Raw genomic sequence first — 19923 nt, 5'->3', positions numbered from 1 at the left:
TTCGCTGTATTGGCCCTATTTTAGCTATCATAGGCGAGCCGTTAACTGCGCAGTTTGATTTAGGACATGTCATTGTATCTTTGCTATACACAAAAGGCATGAACTAAGTCTCGTAATTATTCATGGGTGTGTTTTGGGCGCAACCTGCAATAAACCAATCAAAGGGCCCAGCGTGTCACTTGCCAGTTCCTGTAAGAGCCAGGTGCGCTCGGACTTTGGCGGATTGCCATTTTACGCGGCGCCGGGCACGCGCCCGTGTTTACAATTCACTGCCAAGACAGCAACTGTTGGCTCGGTCTAGGTTGTTTTGGCTCAGTGGCGCTCCTGTGTTTTCAGCTGCCAAAATGGCAATACACCAGAAATTCACCTGAACACACCTCATTTCGAGACCACTACGCACATCAACATAGAGATATTGGCAAGCACTGTCGCTATTTTAACGATGCAGGCGGAAGGTGTGGAAATTAACTGTAGGTGGGGTGTAAGATAGCAGTGAGTATCGCGACCCGCCTTGCGCAGGGTGTAAGACAGGGTCCAGTGTTTTCTTTAAGAAGTATAAAATAAAATCAATATAATTTTTTTTCCCCAAGTGCTGTACAAGTCCTGTGATGGAGGTCAATTTAAGAAAAATACCTTACAATTAAAATTCTATAAATAAAAATTATGGTCCATGTCTAGACTTAGTCAAATAAAAATATATTTATAAAAGTGTTGTATTGTGTAAAAGTTTAAACTCTCCTTTCCCCAATCCACAGTCCATATAAAAGGACCAGCCCTTTCACCATTTAAGCCTATAGCAGTTTACCCCTACCAAAAGTAGGCTAATGTTCAGAAAAGCAGTCCTCTCTGATCCCTGGAAAGGTGTTCCGTTAAATGTGAACAAGGCATTTCTTTCACACATATAACATTAAGCAATATTAAGACCAAAAGTAGGTTCACATTCAAATGACACTGCCAGGTTTCCCAATCCTTCCAAGCCGAACAGCAGCTCCCTCAGGCCTGTAAAGACCGTTAACAAGAGCATCTTCTCCATTTACACTCAAATTCCATTTGAAATACATACTGGCCAAGCTGAAATCCTCATCAGTACCTGCTGCAAGTACCAGTGTGGTCTAAACTAGCTACAAACTCTTTATTAAAAAAACAAAACCAAACAGCAGTATTTTTCCCCCCCCTCTTTTATTCATTTAAATACATATGATTACAAAGACATTTACACAATAGAGATCCTATACGACCTCCTTTTCACTAAAATTACACACAAGTTTCTCTTTTCCTTGTAATGCACAGCTGAAACATCAATACAAACACGTCTTCATTATTTCAACTAAACCAGCAGCATCAGCGCAAACACACTCTCAGCCGGTTCCTTTCACAAATCAGCAAAAAAGAATAACAACGGCCTAAAGAGACAGAACAGACGAGGACTATTTACAAAAGCAGCGATCCTGAGGGGCGGGGAAAGGGTCCCATGTGTTCAAACGTGCTTTAAAAAAAAAATTTTTAACCTTTTTTTTAACTGAATACCTATACACAGAATGGCTCATTTGAGCTACAGGCCCTCAGTGTGAACATCAAACATTCTCACCCCCCCCCCCCCAAAAAAAAAGCCCTGTTCCCTTTACTCAGTCTCGGTCTGTCAAATATGATTACAGTGGATCAACTGACTTTTTTTTAAAAAACACTTAGTTAAAAGTGGCTAAAAGTTGTTTTTTATCTTATATAATTAGTCTTCATCAGCATGCAGTTTTAAACCACTGGATAAATGAGGAGACCAGCATTTGAGAAGCATCCAAGTTGGAGGCAGTATCATCCAAAACAGTTCATTTGCGCCTCATTGGCACAGTCACCACAGAGACTGGTTCATTAACGTGCCCTTAAACACACAAACAACTCCACCACATCCAGTCCATTTCAGCTGAAATAAAAAGAATGCTGATGGAAGACTTCTTAAAATAAGTTACACAGATAAGATCTTTAGGCAGTTTTGAGGGTATATAAAATTGAGATATGCGACGTCCGTATGAGTTTAAAAGGAAAAAACGTTAGTAATGCAGGGGTCTTCTGATCAGTTCACCACAATTCCAGATTTTTGGTGTTCACAAATCCAGGATTTTCCCTGACCTTCCAGTATGTTCCATTGGTCACCCACACCTCTCTTCCAGCTTCGTCCTTTGTTTTTCTGAAGAGGGAGGAGGAACAAAATAAATATTTGACCATGTTCTAGCTACTCTAAATGAAACTATAGCATTCTTTTATAAAGACGTTTTTGCAGTGGGCTCATTTTGTAGCCCAGCGTCCCAAAAGAATCCCCCCCCCCCCCCCCCAACTTACTAACTACCTTTAGATGCTTATGCAGAATAACAGACAGTTACAGTCCTGGTACACAGAGTGTGAAGCGCAACAGGGGTGAAAAATGAAATCTGGTGCCCCACACTCAGTGTACCAGGGCTGTAACGTTGCTCCATCTGTGTTGTGCGACAGGGTGGACATCCTATGCTTAATGCTTTCAAGAAGTTAGTGAAATTTAGAGCATTTACACTGGTCCATCCATCCAACAGGGATAGGCAATGGGAGGATAATCTGAGCAGGTACTCACCTGAAGAAGCGGGGGATGTGTTCCTCTCCTCTTTTGGACAGCTCCTTCCTCCGTTCCCTCTGCTTCTCCTCCAATTCATCCTTCCTCTTATCAGCTTCAGCCACTTTACCCTCTTCAAGAAGTCTGACCAAAAAAAAAAAAAAAAAAAAAAAAAAAAAAAAAAAAGTTACATTAGCAGGAAATACCATCCCTTTATATCCCAATGTATTGCATTTTTCACAAAGAAACCTGATCAGCCAAAGCCTGTTTGGTTTACAACTAGGCTAACATTGCAAACACTGGACTAAACATATTGTGTCTACTCATAATAAATAAATCCAGACATTGATTTGAGTGAATCTTAATAAAATGTCTAGGTACATTTACATCCGTCGTCATGAAAGTAAAATAGGAGTCATGGAGCCGTACAAATAAGGCCCTACAGTAAAGCTTTACAAAGCTGTGCATCACAGCAGTGAGAGCATTGTGAGGGACGTGAGGAGAGTTCAATGTATTGTTCAGTAGTCAGAATGAATCATGGGTCAGTAAAGCTGGATGAAAACGGAAAATACTGGCCTTCCAATTCCAAAACACATAAAACATGAGAATTTTCAAATGGTGTGACTGATTTTGAAGCCTTTACAAATTGTAATGTACCTCTGGTCTGGACGGAATCGTGTGTCTGTAGGGGGCAGCAGAGGCTTCAGTTTCGGAGTCAGTTCATTCAGCTCTCTGGCGTACTGGGAGAATCCGTAATAGTTGTAATAATCTTCAGGCTGAGCATCTGAGAAATAAATCAACACATTGACATGGTTATTGTGATGGGCAATATGCTTTTCTAAATATATTGTGAAAGTCATTAGTCCTTGAACACTGACCAACTACAGTTCATTACAGAGCAGAATTAGTCCTGTTTAATTGGATGCAGTACAGAAAATCTTGGATTAAAAATAAATAAATTAATGAATAAATAAATACATGCATACAAAAAAAAAAAAAAGCTTAGCTTGACCTCAGATTTTACAATCTGGAACAACTAGTTCATGTTGTCTGCATGATGTCCAACCCTAGCCTCTGGTCTCTTCTTAAGTACCAAAAACACTGACGTTATCAGGAAGACAATTCCCCAATTTGCGTCACTTTAGATCAGACTGTGAACTAAGGTTACTCACTGGGCTTCCAGATGCACTGTGGATTGGGCAGTGTGTCACAGAAGATGCCCTCATGCCATGAGCCTCCAAACCGATGCACCACGTTTCCGGCCCGGTCCAGGACAGTCCCCTGCACTTCATTCTTACTGTCCTCTCCACTACCATAACGAGACTGGACACAGAAGAAAACATGCAAATTAGTCACTGTATATTCAGAAAAGAAAAAGTAACCAGAACATCAAAACATGCATGTTTGGTTTTTGTCACACTGGAGCTACACAAAAGTTTGAATCCCACCTTCAGGAAAGTGATCTTGCAGGTGCACTCGTCACTGTTCAGATTTCGGATCAGAACATCTCCATAGTGCTCCAGCCACCTCTGCTGACTGAACACACTGTGAATGCACGTCACTACCTTGTTCCACTCATAATGATCGCCATACCTGCAGAATACCACAGAATATATTTAATTACATCAAATATTATAACATTATCGCAGTCATGCAAAAATAGTCATACATCTTTTTGCCATTTTTTACTTTGACAATGTAATCTGGCAATTTTTCATGAGGAATGGACCAATAGAAATGCTCCAAAAATGAATTAGGCTAAAACATTTATGCAGACTTTCATTGAAAGATAACTTGTAACCTGTTAAGCTGACATTTCAGACAGTAGTGAGTAGTATGATGGCGGCAATAGGTAAAAATATAGATTTGATAAGTTTAGATATGATAGATGTTCAAGTATTAAGGTTTCTTTATGAACATGACATTCATTACTTTTTTGACTTGATACAAAAGACTAACATGAGGACAAGCGAGCAGCCATTATTCACTATATAGTCAAATGTTTGTGGATACCTGCTCCTCCAGCATTTCTTACAAACTGAAGAGCATCAAAGGAAAGTTTGTCTCCCTTTGCTGCAGTAACAGCCACAACTCTTTTGGAAAGGTTTTAAACAAGAGGATTTGACTGCAATCAGTCCTAAAAGCAAGAGCAACAGTGAGGTCAGGTATCCAGGGATCCAAGGCTATTGGATCAAGCACCATTATTTCTGAGAACTGCTCTGCTCCACAGCCCAATGCTTGGTGGGTACGCGTGAGGACTTCAGGCTCCAGGGCAACCAGTTCGTTCAGTCAGTACTTATCTATAGAGATTATGCAAGCCAAGTATGCACAGTGAGTGCACATTACTAGATCTCACCAACGAGAAGTGTCCACAAATCTTTGAACATACTAGGGCATGTACATTTGTACAACAGTTTTAGACGTTAGACAAAAAAAAAAAAGAGATACAAGATAGTGCTCACCTCGGCAGGGATACGTTCACCATTCCCGTGGAGATTATCTCCACAGACTTCCCCCAGAACTTATTTTTCCATCTCTGATCTGAAACCATTAAAAGAAGCACACTGACTCTTCTGTGCTGAACACAAACTAAACTGGGGTCCTCTTATTTTGCTACTTTTGGCAGCTTTATTTTAAGAGTGTATCTATAGTTCCTCAGTTACAGCTGAGATGGTGTACAAGAGTAAAGGTCTTACCCTGCCAAAATGTGAAATTCTCAGATTCTGCATGACAGGCAGAAACTGGAGGGTGATGGCTCACCTGGAGAGAGAAAATAAATAAATAAATAAATAAATAAATAAATAATAAAAAAGTCCTTAGAAATAGAACTTGTCATCATCCAAATGTCTAAAGGATGAAAAGGGTCATGCATTACTAACCTTGTTCAGTTAGTGTCAGTCAAAAAATTGAGTATCTCCAATTTAGTTTTTCACAGACAATTTAAAACTGCCAGCTGCTTCTTAGATTACAAAAAGCTGGCATGATAAACAGACCTATAGTCAGTGTCTAATGACCTAAAACAATGATATAATCCTAGAAGTTAAATCTTTAAATTTAATACGGACATAAAATAAGACAAAAACTGACCCCCGGTGCCAAATTCACAAAACACTATCTGTATAGTAGAGAACAGCAGTGAATACCTGCTCTGCAACATAACGGAAGCCACGGTCATCTCGGACGCTCTCGTATGTCTCTCCAAGTACTGGGTTAAAGGGCTTATAGCGATTCCTCCAGGAGGCCCAGGCGTAGCCGGAGATGGAGAAAACAGCCACATAAACCTGTAGAACAGAAAAGCCACAGAAAAACTCGTACCAGCTCTGCACACAGCAACACCACGTCAGGATCACTAACTGAGAATGACCCACTACAAATACATAGCCGCACTGACCATTGAAGAACAGGGTACAAGAAGGCCAACAAGAGTATGCAACAGAAGAACTACAGTCTAATTATAGGCTCCTATATGGTCAGTGTAGCTAATTTAATGGGCAGAGTTTATTACAAACCAGGGGTGATCATATTCTGATGAGACACAGACTCTTATTTGAATCATTCACTGAGAAACCATGTCAGTTATGTCCTGGTTACCATTCTCTGGAAGGGGTCGTCAATTTGGTTAGCGACGTCCAGAAGCTGCGAGTACTCCAGCTCCTCACTGACCCGCTGCAGGAAGTTGAGTGGCTCGTTGAGGGCAACAGGCATAGACACGCGGGACAGGTCCTTCCCAATGTTGTTGTAAAGGATGCTGAGAATGCCAATGTGGCTATTATCGGCGCAGGGGGCGGGCAGGACTGTCCGATGACCCGTGTCATTTGGTACAGCAGGGGAAACATCCGGAGAGCTGGACACACTCGCCCTGTATTGCACGTTGCCTGCAGCTGTATGTGCCAGAGAGAAACAAGAAAACAACTTGAAGTGTAAACATTAATATCTATGGGTGCTTTAACTGCATCAACAAGGTCAAAGCTTTCAAATTGGCAACTGCATCATAACCATTTGTAGTGCAACACTTGACCTTTCAGGACCAGTCATATAGAGCCAGCACACGGTTTCTTGTTAAGATTCTACAAATATTTTTAACAACTTTACACTGGTACAGGTGGGGAAAGAGAAATATGGGCATGTATAAGAACAAAACGATATAAAGGAGTGTATTGACCTTCGTATGGATATGGAAATTATTGGTACTGGTTACTGGTATGGATGAATTTGTGGGTATAAATACAAGTATGGATTCAGGCACAGATGAGTATGGATATGAGGGCGAATAGATGGGTAACAATGGGTAAGGATGGGTATGGGCAGAGACTTTGTGAGGTGAGATACTGTGAGCTGTGTTTTTGATCCAGAAGGGTATTAGAAATATTGTAGCAGTTAGCATCGCCACCTTTAAGATGGTCTTCTGTGCACTGCTTTGACCGTAAAAAAGCCTGATCCTCAAGAATTTAATATTGTCACAAGGAAAAAGAGGAGCGGTACTGCAATTTAAAAAAAAAAAAAAAAAAAAAAAAAAAAAAAAAAAAAAAAAAATTACAAATAAATTTACAGTACCTTGTCCCTCCTCGGGTTCGGAGTTGCTGGTGGTGACGTCACTCAGACCCGACTCGTCAGAAGCCTCATTCTCAGATAAGCTTTCAGACACGATCACCTCATTGGCATCAAAGTATTCAGCCATGGACTCAGCCACAGAGAGTCGGCTGCGGGTCTGATGGGGGCTTAAGGGCTAAGAGAAAAAAAAAGAAAAAACAAGGGCAGTTGTGAAAAGGATTAAACGACACGATTACTAGTAGATTACTGTAGTGGATAGTGATAAGACTAGTGTAATCCCGTTTTCCTTCCCTTAGGCTGTAAAATAAACTGACCAAGGAATTATGGGTTCAAACAATACAAGACCCCTAACTTTCCTATAACAGACAGTGTGTTGGGACCTCACCTGGTCCTGCCGGACGGTACAGAAAGATTCCTCAGTGGAATCCGAGGACAGGGAGACTGAGTGGACTTTAGTTAGACGGGATTGCACCTCCAACTACAGAGAAACAAAGACAAGAATAATTAAACACTGTTATTATGACCAGTATGTCAGAGGCAGGTGGCACAAACACCTCAAGTTGATAAAGACACTTGATCATGTACTATATAGTATACATACACAAGTTTGGCTAGCTCTCTGCTGTGCTTCATTACAAAGTCCCGCCTACCCACAAACTAACCCTGATTCAACGACAAAATGTAAACAGCCCAAACCAGTTAGGTTGTTCTTTTATGCATAAATATGCCTCCGACATCACCATTAAGCAATGCAATGACACGTCAGAGGCCCTTTCAGACAGGCTGATAGGGTTGCTTTGACAGAGGCTTTGTTGTAAGAGAGGGGAGGGCTGTTGCAACACCACATACTGTTGTGGCATCTGACAACACAACCACTCAATCTCACATTTCTTTAAGAAATTATTAATTTAATGTTAAAGCCTTAATTTTACAACAATGTCACATGATCTCACTCAGCATTACTTAAATAAATTATTATTTAATTAATCATTAATGGCTAGCCAACTACTTTGTCTGGGATGATGCCCGTAAAGAAACAGTCTCCAGAGGATTCCTGGCTGAATGTTAAAAGAAGGCACCAAGAAATAGCTTCATCATGTTACTGGAGGTATTGTTTACTTTGTAGCAAAATGCAGACAAACAAGACACAAGAGAGGTCCTTATTTATTTGAAAAGTTTGAAACATATAGTGTTGGTTTCCCCAAACAGGGTATTAAATTAAGTCCTGGACTACAAAGCATTCTAAATGCAAATTTGCCATTAAAAGGAAATTACAGATACAGAGTCCATACGCAGGCTTAATCCCTGTCTGAGAAACCAACCACTTTTTTTGTCAAATAAGATACTACTTATACCATAAAATGCATGTTACCTCTGACAGCGTAGTGCATAGCGTGGCCAGCTGGTCAGTCGTGGCCTGGCGGAGGTCTGGTCCTGTCCAGGCCTGGCGGAGCCGCTCCCGCTCCAAAGACAGCGTCTCATGAACACTCTTGAGAGAGGTGTGCACTGAAACAAACAGAAGAGCATTTCATCCCAAACATTCAGCAAATACAGGGCACTAGGGCCAAATCTGACAAAGGGAGTCCTTTATAATAAGACAGTGAGGTTAAAATTGGAGCAATATGGTTTGGAATGGGCTTATTAGATCACTTTGTGCACAGGGACATGCATCTTTCCTATATTTTAAATTGTGTTTACTGCAGAGATCTGTAATTCGGACAAATCTGAGTGAGTCAATACGTACTACTGCATGGTTTAGATGTGTGTAAGAGTTGCAGTGCATTCAAAATACAAGGAACTTAACATGAACGCAAACAGCGATAAAAAAAAAAAAAAAAAAAGGAACGCTAGACATAGATAAGGCAAGCATCCCCCAAAAAACAAAACAACCGAAAACCCATTCAAACCCAGTCAGTCTTCCTTATTACCCAAACATTTAGCGAATTACAGAATTTAAGAACTTGATTTGAAGGAAAAGCCCAACTGTAACCTGATTGGATAATACAGGTGCTCAGTCTCACCTCTCTGGGAGACTGTGTAGATTTCCTGCTGCAGCTTCTTTCCCTCAGGCGAGGTGACCCCTGGAGTGGACAGCTGAGTGTAAACGTAGTCCGGGATGGACTGAAGAGACGCTGCTAAGCCTGACGAGGTGCCTAAATGGCTCGCGGACAACTGTGAGAGAAAGGTGTGGGCGAGGTAAAAGGAGAAACATTTCAAACAGGAAGGTTAAGCTTATAAAGGAAGAAGAAAGTAAGGCGTGGCATTGTCATGCAGAGGAAGAACGCAGGTCGAAAAAGAAGCAGGAGTAAAGGAGGAAAAGGGGGCTTTGAAAGGAAAGTCACAAGAGAGTCCTGGCTCTCACCATGCCATGTGACAGAGTGCGGTTGTGTCCCCAAACCTTCATTGGCTTCTTCTTTGGTTTCTCCAGAGTCAGATTCTAAATGAGTAGATGCTGTGTTAGTGAAGCACTGCTCACTTTAGAAGCAATCTAGTGGATACACAACCTTTACAATGCAGGCAGCATTTTCTTTAGGGTGTATGCAAAATGTCTCATGCAAAATGTCATTTAAACAGGGATACCTGACATGCTGCTCACTGTAAATAACCACACATGAGCACCATTACATATCCTTTGAACAGAGGTGCTTAGACTTTCAAACAGCACTACTGTCACATGCCACCCCCCCCCCCACCCCCACACACACAAAGCAAAGTGTCAAATTTTATTTTCAATTATTTTCTTCAGGTTTTAGTACAAAGTACTTTTGGCTAATGTTCATCGCAAGACCATGTAACAATTATGAGTGTATTTAAACAGATTTCTCCACATTCCCCCTGAATTCCGGTTCTGTCCCAAAAAATTGTTTTCATGGCAAGAGTATTTGACTACTGAGGTGTGTAGAAGTCACAAAACTCACTCCTAGGTTATTTGAAATAGTGTGCCTGCTATGAAGCAGTGAGCCCATAGTGAGGGCTAGCCAGGCTAAAGTACAGCCTCCACACAGCAGGGTTGGTTTAACACACTTACAACCAAGACCTCCAACTGCATTCACACTTGCACTACATTTTGGTCAGAAACTTACCGAAGATCTCAGAAAACTCAGTCTGTCGTTCTATGGAGAAACATGCAACCTACATGAAACTAAGGTTTTATTAAATAGTCAATCTGAAGGCAAACAGACTACCATTTCAACTACCCTCAAGGACCGCAAAAAAAAAAAACAGCCTATTTGCTGGTAACCCACAACTCAATTAGCTTGTTAAAACAGATCTTCTGGTAATCCATTTTGATCAGCCTGCGACAGTGTAGCTCACGTAACAAAGGATACTGGATATGGCCTGCTTTTTATTAACACCTCATCAGATCTAAATACACAGACATTAGTACACAATTAAATGAATCAAAAATGTGCTGCACAAAATCTTGTTGATCAAGCTGAGAGTACTGAGTAAATTGGACGGACCTGCATACTGATCCTGCGCTCCAGGTCGTTGTTGGTAATCGGGAGATCTCCCTCCAGCAAGTGAAGCCTCTGGATTAGACGGCAGAGCTCGGCCAGCTCCAGTTCACAGCGTGCCAGTTCTAAGTGGGGTTTAAAAATTTTGTTTAGAAGGATGCCGCTTTCTTCTGCACAGAAGAAATAGTGCTAAACAGAAAACGGGCTACATCTACATTCAAAATGGAAAACTATCATGAAGTTGAACAATAAAAAAATAAAAAAAAGCCAAAAACATTCCTAAAGAGGAACATCGCTCATGACTAAACTGATTGTGAAACGTTTCACATTCCAACAAACCAGACGGTGCTCCTATCATATATCACATAGACATGTAACAGGAGTAACTCCCTAATTAGCCATTAGTTTACTCACACAAGTGCACCAAAATTCAGGTGTAATTCTTTATTTTTAGCTATTGCTTCTTGTATTGGTATGCATGGTATTACAGTAAAAGGTGTGGTCATACCTTGCTGACAGGCATCTGCCTCTTGGGTTTGTTGAAGCCAGGCTGAAACCTTGTTGTTAACCTGTGACGAGGAGGCAGCAGGAGTGCCCAGGATGTTGGGCTGGCAGATGGACGCTGAGCTCTGATACTGTGGGAGCTGCGGAAAAGGGATTCGCACAACATTACCTAAGCAGCGATGCTTACTCACAGAATAACGAAAGGCTATGGCTTAAGCGGATGGTATGATGAAGATTTCAGACTACAATTCCTTGACAGAGCCCACTTAAATTGCAATAAGCTCAACAACCAAAAAACTCAGTGTCTAAAACTGGTTCGCTGTTTGGGGATGACTAGCCACATTTCTCAGTTGCTGCTGGACGTAAAAGGTTTGTTTAACTCAAACGCCACGGCAAAAAGATTACACATCACAATGACTCTTTACTTCTTCAGGCAACATCCCTCACAGATGTGGATACACTTAGCCTGGACTACGTTTTAAATGGGGTGCATTACAAGGGAGCCAATAAGGATATGAGCCCTTTACAACCACCCATGTGACTGCAGGTCAACAGGACTGGTCATATTTTGATAACAGATTTGAGGTTCTCTCACCATGTCCATCATGGCCCTGTTTCTCTGGGCAAGGCTGGCCATGGCGGGCAGTGCGTTGCTGTTTGCTGCCGAGAGTGCCTGCAGGACGTCTTGGTGCATGTTCATCGCCTCATTTTTCTTATAGAGGCGGTGGGCAGTCAGCTTGGTCAGCCAAATGTAGAAAATCTCATGACTCTTGGCCTTTAGGAAGAAGAGAAGATGACACACTGCAGTTAAAGACCACCTTACACCCATCAACTATGAGCCTCAACAAGCCTACATGGATGCACAAACCGTCCTATAAAGCACTTATCTAGAAATGTGAAAAAATTGCTATGGGAACCCAGGGGGCCTTCCAGGCGTTCACAAAATTATGATTCAACTTGTTTTATTTATATCATAAACTGGTGTAGAACACATTTGCTAAACCACCACTTTAAGACCCCCAATACATTCAGCCCATTACACACCTTGAGGTGGTACAGGTTGAGGTGTCCTGCGTCCAGGTCAATACGTCTGGATTTTTTGTTCATGGACAGAACAGCGAGGCTAACATCCATGGCGCCATGGACCTTTCCTCTCGCAAGCTGAAGAAAACAAAATGCAGTTCAAAAACAGATTCAGTGAGGCTTTAAGGAATTAAAAGAGGATCTGCTATGGCAATGCACCAAAGAACCTTCTTGGCACTTTTATTTCACTTATTATTTTAAATAACATTTACATCTAATCTACATCAAGGTGAATGATACTTATTATTTACAGATGATATCCAGTAAAAAGCATATTGCTGATCAAAAATCACATCTTATCCATGAACTAACTAAGGCATTTATTAAGCCCTTCAAGTTCATAGTTGGCAAAAACCCTTTACAAAAAAATACTAAAAGCCATTACTGCCACTGCAGAATAACAGAAAGTGCACGATCATGAACACTACATAAACAATAACTTCTAAAGAAACACACGCAGCATATGGTTCTGTGCCTTTGTTTTCAGTCCCCCAACCTCACAAACATATGATTGCCACCCAAAATAATAGTCACTAAGCTCACTTACATCCTGCTGAGTCTTTGCGTATTTGAGGATTCCCTTTTCCAACACGAAGTATCTCTGGAGGAGAAAAAAAAAAAGCCAAACATTTGAAGCATGACGCAGAAGAACGCAAAAAAGCAGAGCAGATCTAACCATCCAACACACCTTGTGCCAACCCTGAAGTGGGTACTTCCTCTTCTTCATCAGATATCCCTCACAAATGCCTGGAATGCCGTTTTTCTCCACGCACTGCCCAGGAACACCAACACTAGGCTGAAGGTCTGAGACAACTTCCCAGTCTCTGGAGTTCTGCAGTGAGGACACAGGTAGAGGTTAGTCATGCTACATTGTGCTAGTATGGCTAGACTTCACACAGCAACATCTGATTTGACTTTCTCTTTGGAGTTGCTACAGGAGATGGCAAATACACCAAATAAAAACTATTGGTTGTTAGCATAATGTTGCAACTCTCGTAAGAGCCTCATCTCAAATTGCAACACAGATTGAAATACATCCATCACTACTGATCAGGATGCCATAAAATTTCACATCACAGACTTTAATACACTTTAATTCACAGAATTTAATACATGGCTGCATTATCCTTCACTGCTTCACCTGTGCCACAGAAACTGCAGCTAAAACACTATCATTTAGCACTGCGCCAACAATTTTCAAAGAGTCAATGAAAGTGATAAGCTGTATACAGGCGCTCTAATGATAAATGAATAAATCTAATATAAGGGCACGAGACTCATTAGTAAATCAGGGCTGCATTTAAATCGGGAGCAACAATGTCACTTCTTTAGGGATATCATAGGTTATCACAGAATTGCTAGAGAAAGCAGTTGAAAATGGTAAACTATGAAATCTTAAATTTCAGTACAAATAAATCAGTATCCTGATTGGTTTCAGATTGTCAGGACCAGGTCATTTTTGTTTTTAAAAGAAATAAAAATTAGATGTGAGCAGACTTCTGTTGCAGCTGCATACTACTTTTACTGAAGCTCTTTATGTAACGTCATGTTTATAAAAAATTGTAATGTTCTGTAAAATCTGCCAGTTTAACAAATAAAGGTGCTACAGGTTTTTGTATGAGAAACATCATAGAAGAACCACTTTTGTAAAGGGTGAATTCAGATGCGAGAGTATAAATCATTTTAAATAAAGCTGTTTTATTTTAAACTTCATTTAAATACAGACAGTTTTTTTAAAAGGTTCTTCACAGCCCCTCCCTACAAAAAAAACTGAAAATTAAATAAAAAAAATAAACAATTTAAAATAACTGATTCTGGGTAAATACTGTAATAGTGATAGAGTCTCTGACCTGTCTGGAGTGCCTGGATGATGATCCAGTGCTGTTACTGCGCGAGTGGCCTGGTTTAAAGGCTGAAATGGGAGATCTTTCCAGACCACTCATCACAGACCGGCTGCTGTTCAGGGGCCCCGAGTGCTCCATCACCACCGCTCAACCAACCTCTACTGTCTCAGTTCTGCAAGGACGGATTTCTTTTGTATCATCACACCAAGAAGAGCACTGCAAAACAAGAAGATTAAGAAACACTTATTCACTTCAATAAGAGTTTAGTCCTGAGCAAAATCACAGCACAGTTTAGGGTCAATAACACATTGTACATGACCATGTCACCTATAGATTTCCATTTAGAACTTGACCTAGCTCTTACAGGCTTTAGTTTGCAATGGATCTCTGCAGGTAAACTAGTTGCGTCAAGACGTCCAAATTCTCAGGTTGATTAATCATTTCACACATTTTCTGTGTTCAAAGCTCTAACTGTACTTCACCCATCCCAACAAAAAGAACCAGTAGCAGTCAATAAGCCCCTGCCTCCTCTGTGCACTGTACTCCACTGGACTGAACCCAGACGATGATAAAAAATAAACAAACCCTAAGCTGAACCTAGATCGGCACAATTTTTCCTCCAGGTTGGCATGTGCTATCGGAGTAGATTAACCAGATATTCATACACAACATCGCTGACTGTCTCAGCTAGTTTGACAACTCTTTAGTTTCGCCAAGTTCATACGCCTGGCTCAACAGATTTCTGATGTTACTGGAGCGTAAACAGCTCTTCCCATTCAGGAAGAGTGACTGTCAGAAAGGACAGAGTACACATTTAAAAAAAAGCAGACATAAGCATACTACTGGGGTGCATCAGTCAAAAACATCAAACACTTCCTACACTTGTTTTCTAGTGGAGAATCTCCAGTCATTAAACCAATCAATACATTTGGCCTGTGTGTAAAGATTTTGTGAAAATGGATACAGATACATTCTTGGCATATCAACTACCCCTAGGCATGGTCAGCAATTCCAGAACACTAAACACAAGCATGGATCATGCAAATCTACACAGCAGAAACAAGCAGCTGACTAGATAGATCTTATTTTATTCATTAATTGGGGGGAAAAAAATCCCTCCCCACAAATTTTTCAAACCAGGTCACTGAACACACAAGTGCTTATTAAAAAGGTTTTTTGCTGTTTTGGAACTTGTTCACAAATCTCAGAAAAAAAAAAACCTAAAAAAAAAAAACCTACAGGATCAGACATGCTGGCATCATGTTATATCGCCCACCCCTAAAGCACTGAACTGGTTCAAGTCACATAGCTTTCTGCTAGCTGTTTTAAATATTTGGACAGGAGCATTTTGTTCTGCTAACCGGTTGGTGCACATGCTTTGCGTGTTCTTAAGCAGGTCACACTAAAGCACAGAATTTTGACTCTGGTGTGAATCAGTACATCTCCTGCTCAGGTCTGGATAGCTACTAGCATGCAACAGGCCGTGTTATGTGCATTCAGATTAAAGCCTAAACCACAGCGTGAACTGTTATTGTTGCTCAATATAACAAACGCTCAGCAAGTCATCAACAATAGTACTAGCTTTGACAACAGCATGGTTATTTGGCTGCAGGATTATTCAGACACTGATGTAAGATCAGCCTCCTGATGACCCTTGTTTTACCTTGGGCATCTAGGAGCCGATAATATTATGGTCAGGTTGGCTAGCCCACACGTGTGAATAGGTTGGGGTTCTTTTGAATGGCTGTACATGTCCATACACTCACTAACGCTGGGATCATACTACTTGCATTTTTGGAGGCTTGGCTTTACAGTGGTTTCTGCTACTTTTGCCATCTGCTCTGTAATCCTTCTTGGTCCACACCGGTCCCTGATGGTAAACACTCATGACAACTCAATTTAAGGAGAATATATATATATATATATATATATATATATATATATATATATATATATATATATATATATATATATATATATATATATATAAATATATAAATATATATATATATAAATATATATAAATAAAAACAGCATTTGTGAATGATTCTTATACTACAAATTTTCAGGACTACACAGAACCCATTTTGCTTGGAGCATTAGCGTGACCACCACAAAGGCAGAGGTTACATAATGACTGGACACCAAATTGGGCATCTGCCTGTTTAAAGGGTTCTTTGGACCGGAAGCTTTAGTAGAGGGTTCCATATGAACTTTGTTGAACCTTTTTTGCTTTGTGAATGCACAAGACCAATCATTTGGATGCTTTAAACATATTTAAAAATATATATATTAAAAACATCTTTACAATATGTGGTCAGGCAAAAATGCAGAACTATTCAAATTGCTCAACAAAATCCCCTGTACTGTGAATCACTACCTTCAGAGTGACCTTTAAAAAAGGGGTAGGACAAAAACATGAGATACAGTGCAAAAGAGACTGCCAATTCATGTTATGCACAAATATGCAGCTCACAGAGATGAACACAGTGACCGTGGCCATGAGGAACATTGTGTGAGCTGAGTGACTCACAGGTGAACCGGCTGGTTTAGACTGGAATGCAATCAGACCACAGGCGCACATTTACTGAACCGGACAAACCTTCAGTCGAGACTTCTTAACTTCATTCTTTAGGATAAGTTTTTTTTGTTTCACACATACACACACACACACACACACACCTAAACAATGCCCAAGATTACTGCCACACTACTGAGATCCTCAAAGCTTAAATTAACCCTAATTAAGGTGGAAAGTCCTGAAGCAAAAATGCAAATAAATAAATAAAAAACATAAATAAAAAAAATCTAAAATTAAATTACTAAATAGGAAAAGAAAATTCTCTGAATAATTAAATGGTTAACAAAATTAAGACACTCAGTGGTTTGATGTTCCATTATAAAGAACGTTTCTCAGAACTGTTTAACAGTGGAGGTGAAAGAAACCAGACATCTGAAGAATTTATTGCCCCTCAATAACAAAGTGAGCTAGCTAACGGTCATGAAGACTGAATATGCTATGCCTGAGGATTTGGGGTCCAAAAATAAAATAAAGTCCTAGTGTGGCGAAAGGATACCTGCAGTGTGTTGTGTGGCAAATTAGTCCCAATAGAAAGTCTGGCGTTCAGATTTACCAGCTTTTTAATCATTTCAGAAGACCCAATGTCTTTGGCAAAGTTATGGGACGCCGTGTTTAAGGTCTTCACTCATTTACCAGCCGGAGAGAGCTGAAATCGGAGTGTTTTGAAAACCGCAACTGTGCTACTCTGCTTCGGCTCATGGAGGCAAATAACACACTCGTGCTCATTGAGGAGCACAGCAGCCAAGCTTCTCTCTAAACACCCAACACAACCACTACGAAGATCGCCGTTTGTTAAGTCCCAAGAACTCAAGCATACATAGGAAGAACAATTTCAGTAAGCACGATAGAAAACCCTGCTGGAGACTAGTGCCTAAAACCGGGTATGAAAGCGTCGCTCAGTGAACAACTCTGGTGAGCGTCAGTTGCACCCTGACCATAAAACAGATAAGATACTCACTTTAAAAAAAAAAACAAAAAAAAAAAACGCCGGGAGTTCATTAAAAATGACCCAAATGAACCAAATTACGAATTTAAATGTGCTTAAAACTAAGAAAAGAAAAAAAACAACAACATCTGACTATAGTTTGACCTAATGACTCTCCTGATCCCGTCCACACAGACCTGCTATGGTGGGATTTTAGACTGTAGGCTGTTTTACTGCTGACAACCTTAAAGTAAAATCACTAGAAAAACTACATAGAAAACTACATAGGAAAACCCTGCCTGCATCCACCAGCTGCTGCTAACCCCTTAAGAAAGCATGCACACGTTGGTTTGGAGAGATTTTACAGCTTCTGAGGTGAAGCAGGTCCATTTACAGAAAGCGTGTGCAGGGCTGCTAACACTACATCTCAGTACTAGCGGGACGACGCTGGGCTTATAAAGATCAGAAAGGTTAAACCCGGGAGGAAAAAGAGAGATTAGTGATGGTGATAAAACAGTGGATATCTTACCTGTATTGGAGAGCTGGTCTACCTGCGTCTCAGTGCCATGGAGAAAGTGAGTCTGAGTGAAACTCGCTTGTCCTCAGTCACGCCTAAAGAACTGCGACGCCTACGGCTGTGACGTCAGACGCCTGAACGAACCAGTGCCCGGCGAGTTCCGATTTGATCAATGAATCCCCCCAGCATCACACATAGGTGGGTCTGAAGGATTCATACATACAAACAAGCAAAGTAATACAAAATAAAAACATAACAGAATAACACACACTGACTCACACAGAAAAAAATAACAAAAAAACACACACACTGTTAAAAAAAAACTTCACTCATAAGTCAATGCTATTCTTCTGCAAGGCTAAAGCTAACGCAATAGTGCTGAAAATATAAAACACTTAAAAAGTCTGCATTTGTGTACTACACTGTAACATGACTTCATGTGGAGAAACAAGCAATTTCACCAACACTTGAAATAAAATGAAACAATGCAAAGTCTAATTTAAATCTACCATCTAGCAATATTTTACTCAGTTCAAACCTCAAGTGCCCTGTTACACCTTTTAAGTGTAGCCTAATTTATATATATATATATATATATATATATATATATATATATATATATATATATATATATAAGAATTTACTAAAAAATCTATTTTTCTATCTATTTTTGAACCAGTGTAACTGCTTGATACAGCATGATGTCATTTTAGGCAGAGGGTTCTTCAAAGGTCTATGATGGAATAAAATGGTCCCACTATTGAATCGAATAACTTTTTTTCAGTAATACATACGGTAGTTATTGGTAGAATTGCATTCCTGTGACAAAATTAATGAGTGAATTTTTTACAAGCACACATAAAACCTTGTCAGTCTTCACTATCCATGCCAGGCCCATCAACTCTTCCCTTCCCCATTTGTACTCCCATGCTCTTGATGTCCTGTGTGTTATGTTCTTATTGGTTTATGTGTGTTCATAGTGTGGCCGTTACATACAACAAATGACCAGTTTTACACCATATATCATATCAGCTTGTGCTTGAAAGATCTGGTTAAGTATACACACCTTTGTTTTTGTTCATCAGAAAAAGAAACGGAAGAAGCTGGGCAAAGCTGTGAGGACTGACAGGTTTAATGTAAGAGTTGTTTTACTGTAGACATACATTGGGGGTTAGACATACAAGGGTTAGAGGCCGAAAACAAAATCAACTGAAGCTACACCTTTTGTCAATTTTAAGAAGTATGTTCAACAAGTAAGCACTACAGGCATGTGATGTAATGAAGGTTTTTAATGTATGTTAATGTGTGTGTATATATATATATATATATATATATATATATATATATATATATATATATATATATATATATAGTTTGTTTTTGGCAGCTGTATGTAAGCAGATTGTCTTAGCTAGCTAAACGTAAAGACTCCAGGGATTAAATAATTATTGATTATCTGGAAAGTCAGTAGTCAAATAAAGACTCTTATGATGATAAATGGATGATGAATAATGAATTTTAAGAAGGTGAATGAGCATGTATTGATTTTTATGTTAGAAAAATACATCTTTATTATTATTTTGTTGCCAGAAACAGGCTAAAAACAGAGAAAAAAAGAACAGAACACTTCCTCCCCTCTTTCTCCTGGTAGGAATGAGCTGATATTATTTAAGTGTTAGATGTTCACCTGAAAAAAAACAACAGTTTAGATACATTTTAAAACAGCAATATCTCCAATTTAGTTATTATCAGGTAGCGTAGCTAGCTGTTTCTGAAAACAAAATAATAGTAACGACAAAACCAAAATACCAATTAGTCCATAAATGCTTATTTACCATTTTGAAATTCATGATTCATCATCATAAGAGTAATTTTTTTTTAA

General features: G+C 39.9%; 1 protein-coding gene across 1 annotated transcript; it reads right to left on the bottom strand.

Annotated features, from left to right (window-relative positions):
• Positions 1-2073: 2073 nt before the first annotated feature.
• LOC140551309 (oxysterol-binding protein-related protein 7-like) lies at positions 2074-14117 on the bottom strand. Its single transcript, XM_072674715.1, has 21 exons — positions 14025-14117; positions 12863-13006; positions 12722-12775; positions 12136-12252; positions 11687-11866; positions 11096-11231; positions 10594-10712; positions 9492-9566; positions 9151-9301; positions 8502-8635; positions 7515-7607; positions 7133-7304; positions 6170-6459; positions 5722-5859; positions 5275-5338; positions 5041-5119; positions 4027-4171; positions 3751-3901; positions 3236-3362; positions 2600-2722; positions 2074-2182 (listed from the first exon to the last, which is right to left on the bottom strand). The coding sequence occupies exons 1-21, from the start codon at positions 14115-14117 to the stop codon at positions 2074-2076; spliced, it is 2694 nt and encodes an 897-aa protein (XP_072530816.1).
• Between the last annotated feature and the right edge of the window lie 5806 nt (positions 14118-19923).

The sequence above is a fragment of the Salminus brasiliensis genome, chromosome 3, assembly GCF_030463535.1.
Source record: "Salminus brasiliensis chromosome 3, fSalBra1.hap2, whole genome shotgun sequence".
Lineage (NCBI taxonomy): Eukaryota > Metazoa > Chordata > Actinopteri > Characiformes > Bryconidae > Salminus > Salminus brasiliensis.
The sequence above is the reverse complement of the archived record's forward strand: the minus strand, read 5'-3'. Positions and strand labels throughout refer to the sequence as shown.